This window comes from Mytilus edulis, chromosome 4 (genome assembly GCF_963676685.1).
Source record: "Mytilus edulis chromosome 4, xbMytEdul2.2, whole genome shotgun sequence".
NCBI lineage: Eukaryota > Metazoa > Mollusca > Bivalvia > Mytilida > Mytilidae > Mytilus > Mytilus edulis.
In genome coordinates this window covers 60,203,061-60,218,565 of record NC_092347.1, presented here as the reverse complement: position 1 = coordinate 60,218,565, position 15,505 = coordinate 60,203,061, and the positions used below count along the sequence as shown (strand labels likewise).

Sequence of the window (15,505 nt, the reverse complement as noted above, 5' to 3'; positions counted from 1 at the left end):
CGAATGAGATATAAGCCTGGTATCTTTGAAAATGTTTTATATGCCTCATAACCGAAAAAGTATAAGCTATTGGACAGTTAAAGCATTACAACGTTAGATCATTAGACACCAATTGAATTTCCAATATTTCATGTATCGTTTTATTTGGAGACACAGGAAGAACATTTACAACGTTTTTTCGCATGCTGTTGTCGGAATTTAATGTATGAAGTAAGCTGTAAAAAGAAAAAGAACTTGATAATTCTCAAAATAATATTTTTAACAAAAATAATATTCCAGTCTACAAATAGAGAATACATTTAATATTTTAAAACCTTTGATTTGACTTCTTTCTTTAATAACCAGCTAAGTTGTCATTTTGTTTCATGCTAAAGCCATGTGTAACCTGGGGTCAAACTTGGTAAGGTTCTTTGATTTTGTAGTTTGTTGAGTGCCAGAACTTTTAATCTAGATAATTTTTGTTTTTGGATTTTAGGTATTTTAATAATCAAGTGTCATATGTTCCTTTTAGTGTTTTTCCTTTAAATAGAGGTATGTTTTATTACTGACTCAGAAAACATAAAACAGTTGCATCCAACATTTCTTCCTTAATATTACAAATGTGTTTCTCTGTGCAGTGTAAGAAACAGTATAGTTAATGTTTTGAGATGTTCAATATCGAAAACCAATGACTTCATAAATAAAAATAATTCAAGGTACAAAAATTGTATGAATTGTTATTCGAAACACGGTGGTTTTTCTGGTGTTTCCTTTCTTGTAATATAATAGAATAACTTTTTCTGTAAGCGGTATGAAAGAGATCTTTGCTTTAAGGCAAGTTAAAACCAATTTAATTTTTATAGTTCATACATTGCTGTATAGAAAGCTTACTTGTATCGTAAGCTAACGTATTAAAGGCTTGTTCAAGTTCACAGCAAATTTATATCGTCTGCAGGTGCAATTTCACGATTTCTTTTCATTTTTGTTATAACCTGATCAAGAAACCTATAAAAAGCATTATTTTCGTTCTGATCAGTTCTATTTGTTGCATTTTGAATGTTTTCGGAAATTGTGATAATTTCGGAGCTATCTTTTGTTATAGTTGAAACTGATGACGGAATTCGACTGGTACGTCTAGACGAAAATATGATGTTGGAATCATTTCTGTTGTTGCTGTCTATATTGTGTTCCACGAAATCTGCACCTAATTCTTCTTCTTCTAGAGACAGTCGAATACCAACAGTCTTCTTCAATGGCTAAAATATAAGGATATGCAGTCTTAAATAAGAACTGGAATCGGCTAGAATCATGTATCAAAGTAGTATGAACCACTTGTGTGACTGCTGTACCCCTAATTTAGACATTTTTACCTATTGTGTCTGTTTGTTTTGTTCACGCATCGTTGACAATGTAATGGAATTTGATGCGACTGTCATACAAGTGAGAGCTTTAGCTAGCTATAAAACCAGGTTTAATCCACCATTTTTTACATAAGAAAATGCCTGTACCAAGTCAGGAATATGACAGTTGTTATCCATTCGTTTAATGTGTTTGAACTTTTGAATTTGCCATTTGATTTGGGACTTTCCTTTTTGAATTTTCCTCGGAGTTCAGTATTTTTGTGTTTTTACTTTTTTCCAGTGCGTACTTGTAGTTAATTCTCTTATAATCAGACAGCCAGTGTTACTTATGTTAGTATATTGTGCTTGTCATAGAACTAATTGCATAACAGTGTGGTCGACAGTAAAACGTTTGTAGGTTGTAACTTGTTTGTCAACGGCTATGATTTTATGCTCACCCAGTCTGTCAGAGGCCTTCCAGTGGGGATTGAAATATTCACTTGTTACACATTCCGATAAATAAAATGAAACTTTCTTTTTACAAAGCTTGAAAGGAATTTGTTTTAAATATTTATTATAATCATAACATACAACCGTGTCATTTATAAGAATAATAATGTTCAGAGATGATATTATTTAATAATAATAAAAAAAAAAATAGGTTTATCCATTGTAAAAAAAACTATTAAGTTGATGGGGTTAATTCACAAAATATCTCATTGATTAAGAGCACAACTACTTCTACGGTGTGATCATTTAAGAATGGCCTACTATTTATTCAATGCGTATACATGTGGGTTTTGTTTGTGAAGAGTTCTGGATAATTAAAAAATCATTTGATTTCTTTGTTTAGTGCGGGGTTCACACATTGCCGATTATTGCTCCCGTTTGAGATCAGACAGCGATACGACACGAAAAGTGAAAAAGTCGGATTAGTATCCTCAATTATCTGGAATGTCCTATTATTGTCTGAACGCAGTCGTTTTAGTTCGTAACAGATTCCTACTGGTCGGGAAGGGTCCGAATAGTTCGGCAAAGCACCCCGACAGTTAGGTGCGTCCCGTAACATTCGGGGAAACTCAGCCGATTTCGTCTAGTCGGATTACAATCGTGCCTTTGTCGTGACAGATTCTGCTGTATCGGATCGAATTCCTAACAATGTTCTGTGTATTCGGGACGGTGTCCTGTGGAACGGGAATGATCTGGAGAAGTCCCGACAATAACAGAATACAATACGACTGAGACCAGACAAAGCCGTTTGCAATGCGATAGAGCGGACCGTGATAGGATTATGTTCCGACAGTACCCGATCATCCCGATTATGCCGACAGTTTTCGAACGGATAACTTCCGTCAGCGTCGGTTCACTGTCTTGTCACTATCTGATCTCTGTCGGATTACATTCGGTAGAATCGGGACGCAGTCGTGACAGACTCGGTCGAATTTTACCTGGCGAAAAATACAAATCGAATTTCCATCCACGATTCACAGGATCTTGATCAGACTTTTGACAAATTTTAATCGGGAATGGTCCTGTCAAGGACGGCAGTAAAAATAAAACGATTCATTCTTTCAGATATTTGTCACTTTGCCTTATCTTCAAGTCCAACACAATTTCTCACGTTTCTTACAAAACTTATATTCTTGTGATGTATTCTTTTGTTGAAAAAAAATGTATAGATATAGATAGATATAGGAAGATGTGGTATGAGTGCCAATGAGACAACTCTCCTCCCAAGTAATAATTCATAAAAGTAAACCATTATAGGTCAAGGTACGACCTGCAACACGGAGCCTTGGCTCACACCGAACAGCAAGTTATAGAGGGCCCCAAAACTACTAGTATAAAACCATTCAAACGGGAAAACCAACGAGAAACGAAAAACACATATGAACTACATAAACAGACGACATCATGCATTGTAACTTTTAAAGCCAATTAAGTAAAAAAAATAATCTGAAAGAACGTGCGATATCATATTAATTTAGGAAAATTGATGGTCAAACCATAACAAAAAATCAAGTAAAGAATTTTAAGTATTCAACCTTTATAGCTTGCTGTTCGGTGTGAGCCAAGACTCCGTGTTGAAGGCCATTTTTATTTATTTTCAAATTACAAAGGTTATTCCTGATTAGTATTTTTAATTATTTTATTTAGGCGTTTAGAACCTTTGGTGACCTCACAGTTTAAATTTCTATGATAAGTACGTCGTGGGCAGTGGGCATTACAGACGAACGTTCACCTAATTTTCCCCAGTAAATGAATGGCCATAGCTACACTGTTATGAATTTCATTCTAAACTAATAAAACTATTTCAGATAAAAAATAAAGACACATTTGGATAGTTTTAATCTTCTTTTTTGTTTTGTTTTGCATGTGTCTTAATTTTAATTCCCAAATATTGACCATTTGTCATTTCCACTTAATTAAAGGATAATGGAATATGTTCTTCCACTTACTAACTGATTGTAAAACTTTATAAATAAAGTTATAAAGAAAATTGTATACTTTAATGTAACATAGGGAATGTGTGATTTGAAATTCAGATGAATGAAACTGATGTTCAGTAACTTCATTTTTATTCCTTTATAGTTCTAAGTTTATAACAAAATATGATGATTGTTTTTTTTCCAATTAATTTTCTTATACACGTTAATGTATAGCATTTCGTATGACTCATTACTGATCCGTGAGTTCCTCTTGTAAGAAAACGATTTGTTAGTTTCGGATTACTTTCTACTAAGATATTTGATTACTTACCCATAATATAAGAAAAGTTCCAAATATCGACCATGTCATAATGGAAACGCATGAAAACACCTGTACACCTAATAAATAGAACCCTCCACCGTGAACTAGACCGTTTCTTCCCATTGTCAAATTCTGAAATTTATCCTTCTGTGCAAATATACCAACAGCTAACATACCCTGTCAAAAAGATAAATGTAAATTCTGGAAAAGAGTACGATTTCAATGTTTATTCAAAAGTAAATGATTATGATAGAAATCTATCATAACATATCTAAGATATCAATACATGAATCTGATGTGAAACCTGGTTGATGAATAAACCTACTGTTTTCTTATATTGCAGGTCACCAAAAATAGATTATACTTAATGAGACCGTATAGGTCACTGTTTGCCCCCGAAAAAGAAAATAAAAAAGTTATGAAGTAAATTATGTTTTAAACCTATCCATTGACTTTGCAGGTTGATTTTCATTTCAGTGTCCTATATCTAGCATATTAATCTATTGCAATAAAAAATCATAATATCTAATAAAATTTGTAGATTTAGCTAACAAAGTCCTTATATTTGTATAAAGTAACATTCGTTTATAGTGGGAAATTGTTTTAACGTTGAATATGCTACAAATAAAAATTGCTTGCTGGTCCCTCTCTGTGATTACCATTAAATTACGCTAGTTCATTTCCCAATCAATCTGTCACCAAGGGAAGATAAATAAATCGATTTTCGTTCATAGTCTTTTTCAAAAATGATGAACGGTTCTTTATATTGGTATGTAATCATTTTAAACGTTTCAAATTTATGAAACTATATTCGTACATCAATGTTTTTGATACACCAATAACAAAAACTGAATTATATTGAATTGATACATTTTGTAATTATTCAAAATTATATCAGAAACCTAAACTTAATTATAAAATAATGAACCTGTTAAGGGGAGAGAATACTCGCATAACTTTTTCGAATTGGCACATAATACAACGAAATGTCACTCTTGCATACGAATGGCACATCAATACAATTAATTATCTGCGAAATCGTTGCCCACCTTCAATGATGATTCTAAATTATAAATATAACCAAAAGTTGTTAATCTATAGATAGTTAAGACTAATGAAAGCTAACCCAATGTAAAAATATTTCTTTGCAATTTTTTAAAACTTCCTCAGAAAAATACTCGAGCCACTTGACTTTCAAAATTAACGCTTTTACACAATATTTGAATAAAGTAGTTGAAGATTTTTCGCTTCTCAAAGTGTAAGACGCAATAAAAATCGCATGCTTGCACCATCCTACCGAAATACGGATTTAATTAAGTCCTAAACATTTCGACATTTCTTCGTATATTTTGAACAAAACCGGTTTTAACCAAATCACAAGTACGTGTTAAGATCCGACTAAATACCTATTTTCCTATATGGTCAGGTAAAGTTGCTAAATTACTATACTTAGTATCTAATACCTAGTGTCATTTTCTTCCATTGGATCAATGAAAGTCTTAGATGTACAAATCAAATAGAAATAGGGTAATAATAATTCTTTTTATGCGACCGCAAAAATTGAAAAAATTTTGGTCGTATATTGCTATCACGTTGGCGTCGTCGTCTGCGTCGTCGTCGTCGTCGTCCGAATACTTTTAGTTTTCGCACTCTAACTTTAGTAAAAATGAATAGAAATCAATGAAATTTTAACACAAGGTTTATGACCACAAAAGGAAGGCTTGGATTGATTTTGGGAGTTTTGGTCCCAACATTTTAGGAAGAAGGGGCCAAAAAGGGCCCAAATAAGCATTTTCTTGGTTTTCGCACTATAACTTTAGTTTAAGTAAATAGAAATCTATGAAATTTTGACACAAGGTTTATGACCACAAAAGGAAGGTTGGGATTGATTTTTGGAGTTTTAGTTCAAACAGTTTAGAAATTAGGGGCCAAAAAAGGGTCCAAATAAGCATTATTCTTGGTTTTCGCACCATAACTTCAGTATGAGTAAATAGAAATCAATGAAATTTAAACACAAGGTTTATGACCACAAAAGGAAGGTTGGGATTGATTTTGGGAGTTAAGGTCTGAACAGTTTAGGAATTAGGGGCCAAAAAGGGTCCAAGTAAGCATTGTTCTTGGTTTTCGCACCATAACTTCAGTATAAGTGAATAGAAATCTATGAAATTTAAACACAAGGTTTATGACCACTAAAGGAAGGTTGGGTTTGATTTTAGGAGTTTTGGTCCCAACAGTTTAGGAATAAGGGGTCCAAAATTAAACTTTGTTTGATTTCATCAAAAATTGAATAATTGGGGTTCTTTGATATGACGAATCCAACTGTGTATGTAGATTCTTAATTTTTGGTCCCGTTTTCAAATTGGTCTACATTAATGTCCAAAGGGTCCAAAATTAAACGTTGTTTGATTTTAACAAAAATTGAATCCTTTGGGTTCTTTGATATGTTGAATCTAAAAATGTACTTAGATTTTTTATTATTGGCCCAGTTTTCAAGTTGGTCCAAATCGGGGTCCAAAATTAAACTTTGTTTGATTTCATCAAAAATTGAATAATTGGGGTTCTTTGATATGCCAAATCTAACTGTGTATGTAGATTCTTAATTTTTAGTCCCGTTTTCAAATTGGTCTACATTAAAGTTCAAAGGGTCCAAAATTAAACTAAGTTTGATTTTAACAAAAATTAAATTCTTGGCCTTTTTTTATATGCTTTATCTAAACATGTACTTAGATTTTTGATTAAGGGCCCAGTTTTCAAGTTGGTTCAAATCAGGATCAAAAATTATTATATTAAGTATTGTGCAATAGCAAGAAATTTTCAATTGCACAGTATTCAGCAATAGCAAGAAATCTTCAATTGCACAGTATTGCGCAATAGCAAGAAATCTTCAACTGCACAGTATTGTGCAATTGTAAATATTTTCAATTGCACAGTATTGCGCAATAGCAAGAAATATCTAATTGCAAAATATTGTGCAATAGCAAGAAATTTTCAATTGATTGGAGTTATCTTTCTTTGTCCAGAATAGTAGTTGAATCAACTTAAATCATTGTTTTATACAATATACAATGTATCTTCACTTTTACTACCAACTGATAAATTAAAACAATCTTTATCATTCAGTGATAACAAGCACCTTTTGTTACATTTTAATATTTTATGATGTATTTAAATGAGTAGTTATTGTTGCAAACTCCATTAGAAATTTGAATTGAGATCAGTTTTGGAAAAGGGGACAGGGGATGTGACAAAAAAAAATGGGGTGGGGGGGGGGGTTAAATTTTTCTCATTTCAGATTTCATAAATAAAAAGAAAATTTCTTCAAATATTTTTTTGAGAGGATTAATATTCAACAGCATAGTTAATTGCTCAAAGGCAAAAAAAATAGTTTAAGTTCATTAGACCACATTCATTCTATGTCCGAAACCTAAACTGTGTCAACTATTTAATCATAATCCAAATTTAGAGCTGAATCCAGCTTGAATGTTGTGTCCATACTTGCCCCAACCGTTCAGGGTTCAGCCTCTGCAGTCGTATAAAGCTGCGCCCTGCGGAGCATCTGGTTGGTTTTGATTTAATTGTAGCATTTGTTCACAACAGAGATATTTAATGTTCTAAAAGTTCATTTAAGCAAAAAACTGAATTTAATACAAACCCACAATCCACATACGCCATGGACAGAAATTGCACCAACAGGGTCGTCAAGTTTCATCTTGTCAAGTAGTTTTGTTCCGAATACACTTAAAATACCACCAATAGCACCCGTTATCACAGCTTCCCACGGTCGTATAACTGCACAACTTGCTGTAACACCAACCATCCCACCTAAGACACTGTTAACTATTGTTGAAACATCATATTTACCCTTGTATAAAATTACACTAAAAATAAAAAATAAATTATTACAATTTTTTTTATAAATGACATTGAAAAATTAAAAAAAATAACTAGAAGATTATATACTTTCGTCACGTTTAGTTTAAGGTAGCACAATACAAAGATTTTTTTACATCCAATCACTAACCTTTGAAATGCTGTAACTTTCTTATGAATGCATAGAAAATAATAAAAGAGGTACTATATAGATAGATAAAAGATTAATCTTTTAAATGAATGCAATATTTTTATTATACAATCATTATGTAATCAATTATTATGTAATTAAATCTAAGACACACTATTGTAGATAATGGCCATAGGAACAACATATAGTAAAATCAACCCTCTAGGGTTGATAATAGGAAGCTAATTTCATTTGAAAGTGGAAATTGGTGAAAAATATTTTAGACACAGTTAACATTATAATTGGTTACATAATTGTCGCATAATACTAACATTGCATTAATTTGAAAGTGCAATCTGTTAGCTATCCAAAACTACCTCTTTTATAAATTTTCAAGCATTATTAAGGCAGTTACAGCATTTCAAAACTTGGGAGTTGGAGTTATAAAATCTTTGTATTGTGCTACCTTAAGTAGCAAAAAAAGCTCTGAATGAATATAATATTAAATGAATGCAAGAGCACGTGGGATAATACAGTTCTCAAATTTTGTTTTTCTGTACTTTTAATGCCCTTCAACTGCGTAATTGAGGCCTAGATGATGCATTTTAATATATAAAAAAGCATTTTGTGTACTATAGTAGCCCGGTATCTTTTAGGAGTTTATAAAATTAAAATAAGAGAAAAAAAGGTAATTACCTTAAAACAATACCAGCAAATCCTGCGCCTACAGATCCATTCATGGTTATAACAGCTGATCTAAAATGCAAAATGTATATTATAGGCCACACGTAAAAATGTACATAAAATATGCCACACAACAAAACTCTTCATAAAAGTCACCATGTGTGAAAGTTAACAATTATAGGTCAAAGTACGGCCTTCAACACGGAGCATTGTTTCATTCCGAACAGCAAGCTTTCAAGGGTGCCAAAATGCTTAGTGTAAAAAATTTCAAATAGGAAAACCGACGGCTGTTTTTATTGCAAACTTATTGCGACGATCAAAGAAAATATAACCACTTTTTTCAAGATAATTTAGGAAATTAATTTTTGATGAAGGAAAACATAATAATAAGTATTATAATGAATTAAATATGAGAAATTACACTTGTGTTGCATGTTTTGTGTCTCAAGACCTTTTTGATTTTATAATATGTCTATAAATTACGAAACTGCAACCAAATCTGGTTGCTGCCGCCATTATCTCCAGTAGAAAGTTATTTCTTTGACGTTCAAAATGCGCTTATTAGTATTTGGGTCAATTTCACTACGCGCATATGTCCAAACACTTACCATCTCACAAATTTCCGGGGAAAAGACCGTTAGTTTTGTTGAAAGAAAATATTTTAAAATATTTACTTCTTTTTTATATTAGATGATATTAATCGAAATGTATACGTACTTGGCAGCTAGCTTCCATTTACCTCCTGATATTCCGAAAGTACTTCCACAATTAAACCCAAGCCATCCCCACCTGTAAAATAAATTAGTCATATTTGAACTATGGGGAAATTATGCAGTTATCGTATTTGCACCCTAGTGATTTCATATACATTGGATTCATATGTTCATCAAATTTCCATAATAAACTGAACACCAACAAGAAATGATTAAGTTAAACCATACCATGACCGTTAAAAATTTCCATAATACAAGATGCGTATTTCGATAATTAATGTCCCTTCAGTGATGCTCGAGGTACAAAAAAAGTAATTCAAAACTATAGTTCAAACGTTGAAGAGCCGATATATTCAAACAAAGCAGGCCTTGCGGTCATAAAACTTTCGAGTCAGTTTTTTGTACTCGTACTCGAAAATCAACCAATCAAAATATTGGAGTTCATGTTTCGAGCATGATTTTTGTGCTCCGAGCACTGAGCAAAGTTTTATGACTTCAAACCCAGTAATTACAAACGATGACAACAAATCAGAGCTATGCATGAGGGAAATATATTTCTTAATTTAAAATGATTTCGAAATTTTATACCAATCTTAATTGTAATACACACTATCTGCATTACATCGTTTTCCTCGCGGATTAACATTCAACCAGCAAAGGTATGGACCCATTGGATAAAAAATAATATTAAGGGTACCAATGTTATTGCATCATATACGAATCTTTGAATTAAGGTCCTTCAGTGATGCTCGATTCCAACATATTTGGGAGCACAAAATATTACTCAAACGCTGAATACAGTTCTAAAAGGGCTCAAAAATAAAGCCGAACTCGTAATTATTAGTATCAAAACCAATAGTTGTTCAAAAACCAAAATCCGAAGATAAACATTATTATTACCAAAAGATAAAACTAACAAATACGTAGCACAATTAAAAAAAATGAATCTGACAATCTTTTACATGGCAACAGGTTTTAAAAAAAAAGCATAAAATTATTCCATAATACAGCAGTTAAGTCTATGCAACGAAAGTTAAGGACATGGAGATACTTTCTAAAAGACTGGTTTTTTTTTTATAAAATTTCAGAATTTGCTTTGCGTAAGATGAAAGAGATATGATTTAGATTGTACAGGTTATCTGCTTAAATGTTATGTGTGCACTTTTGAATTTCAAACTAATTTGCTTGCTGCATTATGGATAAATACGTAGAATAAAAAAAAATTCATGACAAAACGCCAATCCTAAATTTGCCGTGGGCTCCTTTAAGCAATGGTTCCATAGCATGGATTTCGAGTCGTTTTGAGCAATTGTTTCTCAACATGAGTTTGGGGCTCCTTTTGAGCATTCATTTTGGACTGCGGGTGCCAATGTTTAAGGAAACATGACTTTGTTTCAGAAAGTTAATTCATAGAATATTTATATTTTAATTAGGTAACTATCCATGACTAGCACTCTTTTTTTATGTCAGAAATTAGATGATCGTTTGTAAAAGATAATCAGATATCATTTGAATATTAAATTCTAATTGAAAGCAAAATGAGGATAAAGTCGGACAACGATAAAAACATTTTAAATATCATTATATATATATAAAGGACTTTTTTTCCAACCCTCCAATTTATGTGCATGTATGTGATATTAGTTCTTTAACCTTTTCATGTTTTCGCCTTTTTTTCAATTAGTCTTTGATCATTTTGTCGACGACTTCAGAAGCATACATTAATGAATTTCCGATATGCAGAGTCCTAATTGATTTCCATATCAAGCCATTCTTTGATATAGGCAATGGAGTACATATCCTTCCCATTTTGAATGACAATTAATAGAGCATTGACATGATATCACTTAATGAAAGTGTTCGTTTATTTCTATATCACTTTTCTAAAATATGGGTTTTCATATTGCAGCTTGCGTCGCTAGATCTATGCGGGGCATAAAGGGGGTTATCTGCGTGGAAGAACGCGAAATAAAATTTTCATTTCACGATGAACGAACAATTAAAAACGTCTTGCACGTTAACCTTTTTACCGATTTCACGAAACACGGTGAATAACGAACCATATTCACGGCTTCACGTGAAAGAAAAATTGCAAAACACGTTGCACGAAAATAACCCTTTACCACCCTCATCTATATGTATATGATACAAAAATGCATTTAAATTCTTATAAAAAGTTTCAATAAGACGGTATAAAAACTCATTAAAATTTTGTAGTTCTTTTGTCTGTTAAATTTGAAGTATCTATGATGCATTTACTTAACTTTCGGTTTGTATTAACCATCTCGATAAAAAATATAATTTAAATGAGAAAATAATATAAAAGAGGTATTATTCGATGTTTTTTGCGACAAATTATTTTCTTAAAAGGATGTATAAGCAACTCAAATCTCAAAAAAGTTTCATGCATAACTTTTTGATTGTGAGTTCAATTCATATATGTTAAATAGCATTAAAGTAAATTAAAAGATAGCATTCATGAGTACGTGTATGTTATACTTTTAGTGAAGTAGCATTCATGAGTACGTGTATATTATACTTTTAGTGAAGCAAATTATCTTTACACTGGAAATCATTTTTTCACTTGTAGGTTTTCACAAAATTGGGTGTAAAACAAAACTCACCATAACATAAATAATCCAAGTATTGTATTGACTGGGTTTCCTAATATAGGTCGTTGTTCTTCATTCTCGTATCTTCCTGTACGAGGTTTTAACAAATACGTAGCTACCAATGCAGCCGTTCCTCCACATAGATGTACAACTCCTGACCCTGCAATATCTACGCATCCTAATTTGTTCAAGAATCCATTTTTGTCCCACACCCAATGCGCTGGTATACAGTAAACATAAGTGTTAAAGAAACTGTATACCATGTAGGATGTTAATTTAGTTCGTTCAGCCATTGCACCGGACACTATAGTTGTTGCTGTGGTTGCAAATGATAACTGAAAGACAAATGTTGCAAATAACTGACCCATATCCGGGCCATTAGAGTCAACGAAAAAATATCCTACTCCAATAAATCCATTTGATCCTTCGTCTTTTCCAAAACTTATTCCAAATCCTACCATCCAGTAACTAATGCCACCAAATATAACATCGGCAGCATTTTTAATCATTATGTTTACCTCATTTTTCCTGGTCACGGCACCGGATTCTAAGAGCCCAAAACCTGTGAAAAGATCAGCTAAGGAAAATGTTTTATGGCAAAATCTAAATGAGGTGATATTGATGTATCTTCTCAGTTTTAAACTTAATATCTAACAATCAACACAATGTTATATATAAAAGTGACAATAGTTTCGTTAATCAAATACAGAAAAAGCTATGTAATTTTTTTATTTCTTCTACATATTTATTATATAAGGTACCAGGATTATAAACGTGTTGTTTTCAATTTTTTTTTATTATTTTATCAAAATGAACACAACCAGATACGAAGGGAATTGCAGTAAATCCTATAGAAGCGAGACAGGATGTGTCGACAGGGAAAACGTCTCCTGCTATCCATCATTCGCCCGCAATGCGATTCCTAAGTCACCCAGGAAAAACCGGGAACAGGACACAATCAGTAAAATTATAGATTAGACGATTATGCTGGTGTCTAATGACATAAGAATGAGAATTTATGTCGATGGTGAGTTGAGACACCGAGATATATAGTATCGGTCAACCACTTCATGATGGTGGGGTTAGACTTAAAAATAGTTTCTGCCATTGTTATCCTTCTTTTTCAAATTATGTTTGAACAGTGTGCGGTTGTTGTTGTCGGGGTAAATGTAATACAAGAGGGGCGAAAGATACCAGAGGAACAGTCAAATTCATACATCGAAAACAAACTGACAATTTCATGACAAAAATGAAAAAGACAAACAGACAAACAATTATATCACACAAGAAACAATAGAGAAAACTAAAGACTGAGTAATACGAACCCCACAAAAACTGGGGGTGATCTCATGTGCTCCGGCAGATCCTGTTTCACATGTGGCACCCGTCGTGCTGCTCATGTTATTACAAACCCGGTAAATAGTCTAATTCGGTAGGTCACATTCATGAAAAGGGAAGGGGGTTGTAGTTACGACGTAAGAAACATGTTCCCTTTGATTTTGTTAAGCTTCACTTTGATGTACACATTCATCAAAGATATAAGGCTACCACTGAGTACATGTCTATCTACTTCATGTACCATAGAGAAGGGGACAATAAAAATGTGGTAGTAGTAGGAGGGTTGGGATTCCGCTAACATGTTTAACCCCGTCACATTCTGTATGTATGTGCCTGTCTCAAGTCAGGAGCCTGTAATTCAGTGGTTATTGCTTGTTTATGTGTTACATATTTGTTTTTCGTTCATTTCTTGTACATAAATTAGGCCGTTAGTTGTCTAATTTGATTTTTTATACATTTTTCATTTCGAGGCCTTTTATAGCTGATTATGCGGTATGGGATATGTTCATTATTGAAGGCCGTATGGTGACCTATAGTTGTTAATTTCTGTGTCATTTGGTTTCTTGTGGAGAGTTATCTCATAGGCAGTCATACCATATATTCCCTTTTATATTAAAAATAGCTATCACACCAAACTTATTATACCTGACATGGTAGGTTGAACGGTAGGTAGCATTTTCCCTCATTTCCAGATGATTACGTTACATGTATATGTTATAGTCCAATTGATAGTTATTTACTAAACAATTCAACAACGAAAATACTACAATACAACAATGAAATAAACTGTTATAAAGGTAAAATTGTCCAACAAAACCTACCTGATTGCATAGTGAAAATAATGAAAGAACTGGTTAATATCCACGTTGCATCGTCCCATGTTAAGTTATTTACAATAGCTACGGCACCATCAGAGTCTAAAGCTGTAGTTGAATTATTTGCCATATTCATGCAGCATGAAGATCATGATTCAAATTTGTAGAATTTTTCCTAATTTTAAAATTTAATCTTTCAAAATCCATAGTGTACTGTTTATAGATCCGTGTCTTTTTTGAATAGAATTATTTGCCATATTCATGTAGCGTAAAGAACATGATTCGAATTTGTTGAATTTTTCATTATTTTCAAATTCAATATTTCAAAATCCATAATGTACTGTTTATATATTTGTCTCTATTGAATTAGATTTATACTACCCATTATTCATTTTCAAATTCAATCTTTCAAAATCTATAGTGTACTGTTCAAAGATCGGTATCTATTGAATTAAATTTATACTACACATCATTTATTCAAACTACGGTTGATTATCGATCATTTATCCTTTAAGTATCTTGGAGACAGATCAGTAACTAATTTAAAAGGCCTCCAGTACTCAATTTTAGAAGCATCTCTTTAATATAGAAATTACGATATATCTAAATCAAATTTAGAGAATAAAGATAATAGCAATGAATATAACACTGATACCATTTTTGATGATAATAATAAAAAAAAAAAGGAAACTGACAAAGAAATGTTTCGTAAAACCAAAAACAGGAATAACTATGTCAATCAACTTTGCCAAACAACAACAGAAATAATTTATTAGAGTTTCACCTCTTTAAAACATTTGATATAAATTCACTGTGCTTTTCCATAACAAGTTGATTCTGTTAGTCTTTAAAAGTGACATTAGAAAAATAAAAAGTCCGTTAAACTTAAATAAATTTGAAATGCAAGAACAAATATTGAAACTTATAGCATATATAAAAAAGAAGATGTGGTATGATTGCCAATGAGACAACTATCCATAAAAGACCAAAATGACACAGACATTATCAACTATAGGTCACCGTACGGCCTTCAACAATAAGCAAAGCCCATACCTCATAGTCAGCTATAAGAGGCCCCGATAAGACAATGTAAAACAATTCAAACGAGAAAACTAATACATGGTGATGATAAAGCTTAAAACATGTTGACTACAGACACTCAATATCAGAATTTTTCTAAAACTCTGTACGATACATCGATTTGAATTGAAGGTTTGGTGTGTTTTATTTAAGATTACTGTGTGTTTTTCTTTAGGTAAAATTTCATCCTATT

General features: G+C 32.2%; 1 protein-coding gene across 1 annotated transcript; it reads right to left on the bottom strand.

Annotated features, from left to right (window-relative positions):
• Positions 1–505: 505 nt before the first annotated feature.
• Positions 506–14,705, bottom strand: LOC139521935 (putative ammonium transporter 3). The gene is made up of 7 exons (XM_071315696.1): positions 14,239–14,705; positions 12,092–12,641; positions 9,472–9,543; positions 8,767–8,826; positions 7,723–7,948; positions 4,080–4,247; positions 506–1,235 (listed from the first exon to the last, which is right to left on the bottom strand). The coding sequence occupies exons 1-7, from the start codon at positions 14,366–14,368 to the stop codon at positions 909–911; spliced, it is 1,533 nt and encodes a 510-aa protein (XP_071171797.1). The 5' UTR covers positions 14,369–14,705; the 3' UTR covers positions 506–908.
• Positions 14,706–15,505: the final 800 nt, after the last annotated feature.

Bases quoted from the DNA above. Each gene is read 5' to 3' on its own strand.
- LOC139521935 (XM_071315696.1), bottom strand. From the start codon at position 14,368: ATGAATATGGCAAATAATTCAACTACAGCTTTAGACTCTGATGGTGCC. The intron at 9,544-12,091 runs GTGAGTTTTGTT...TTTATTTTACAG, and splicing joins CTTGGATTATTTATGTTATG to GTGGGGATGGCTTGGGTTTA. The intron at 4,248-7,722 runs GTTTGTATTAAA...TCTTTTTGACAG, and splicing joins ATGGCGTATGTGGATTGTGG to GGTATGTTAGCTGTTGGTAT.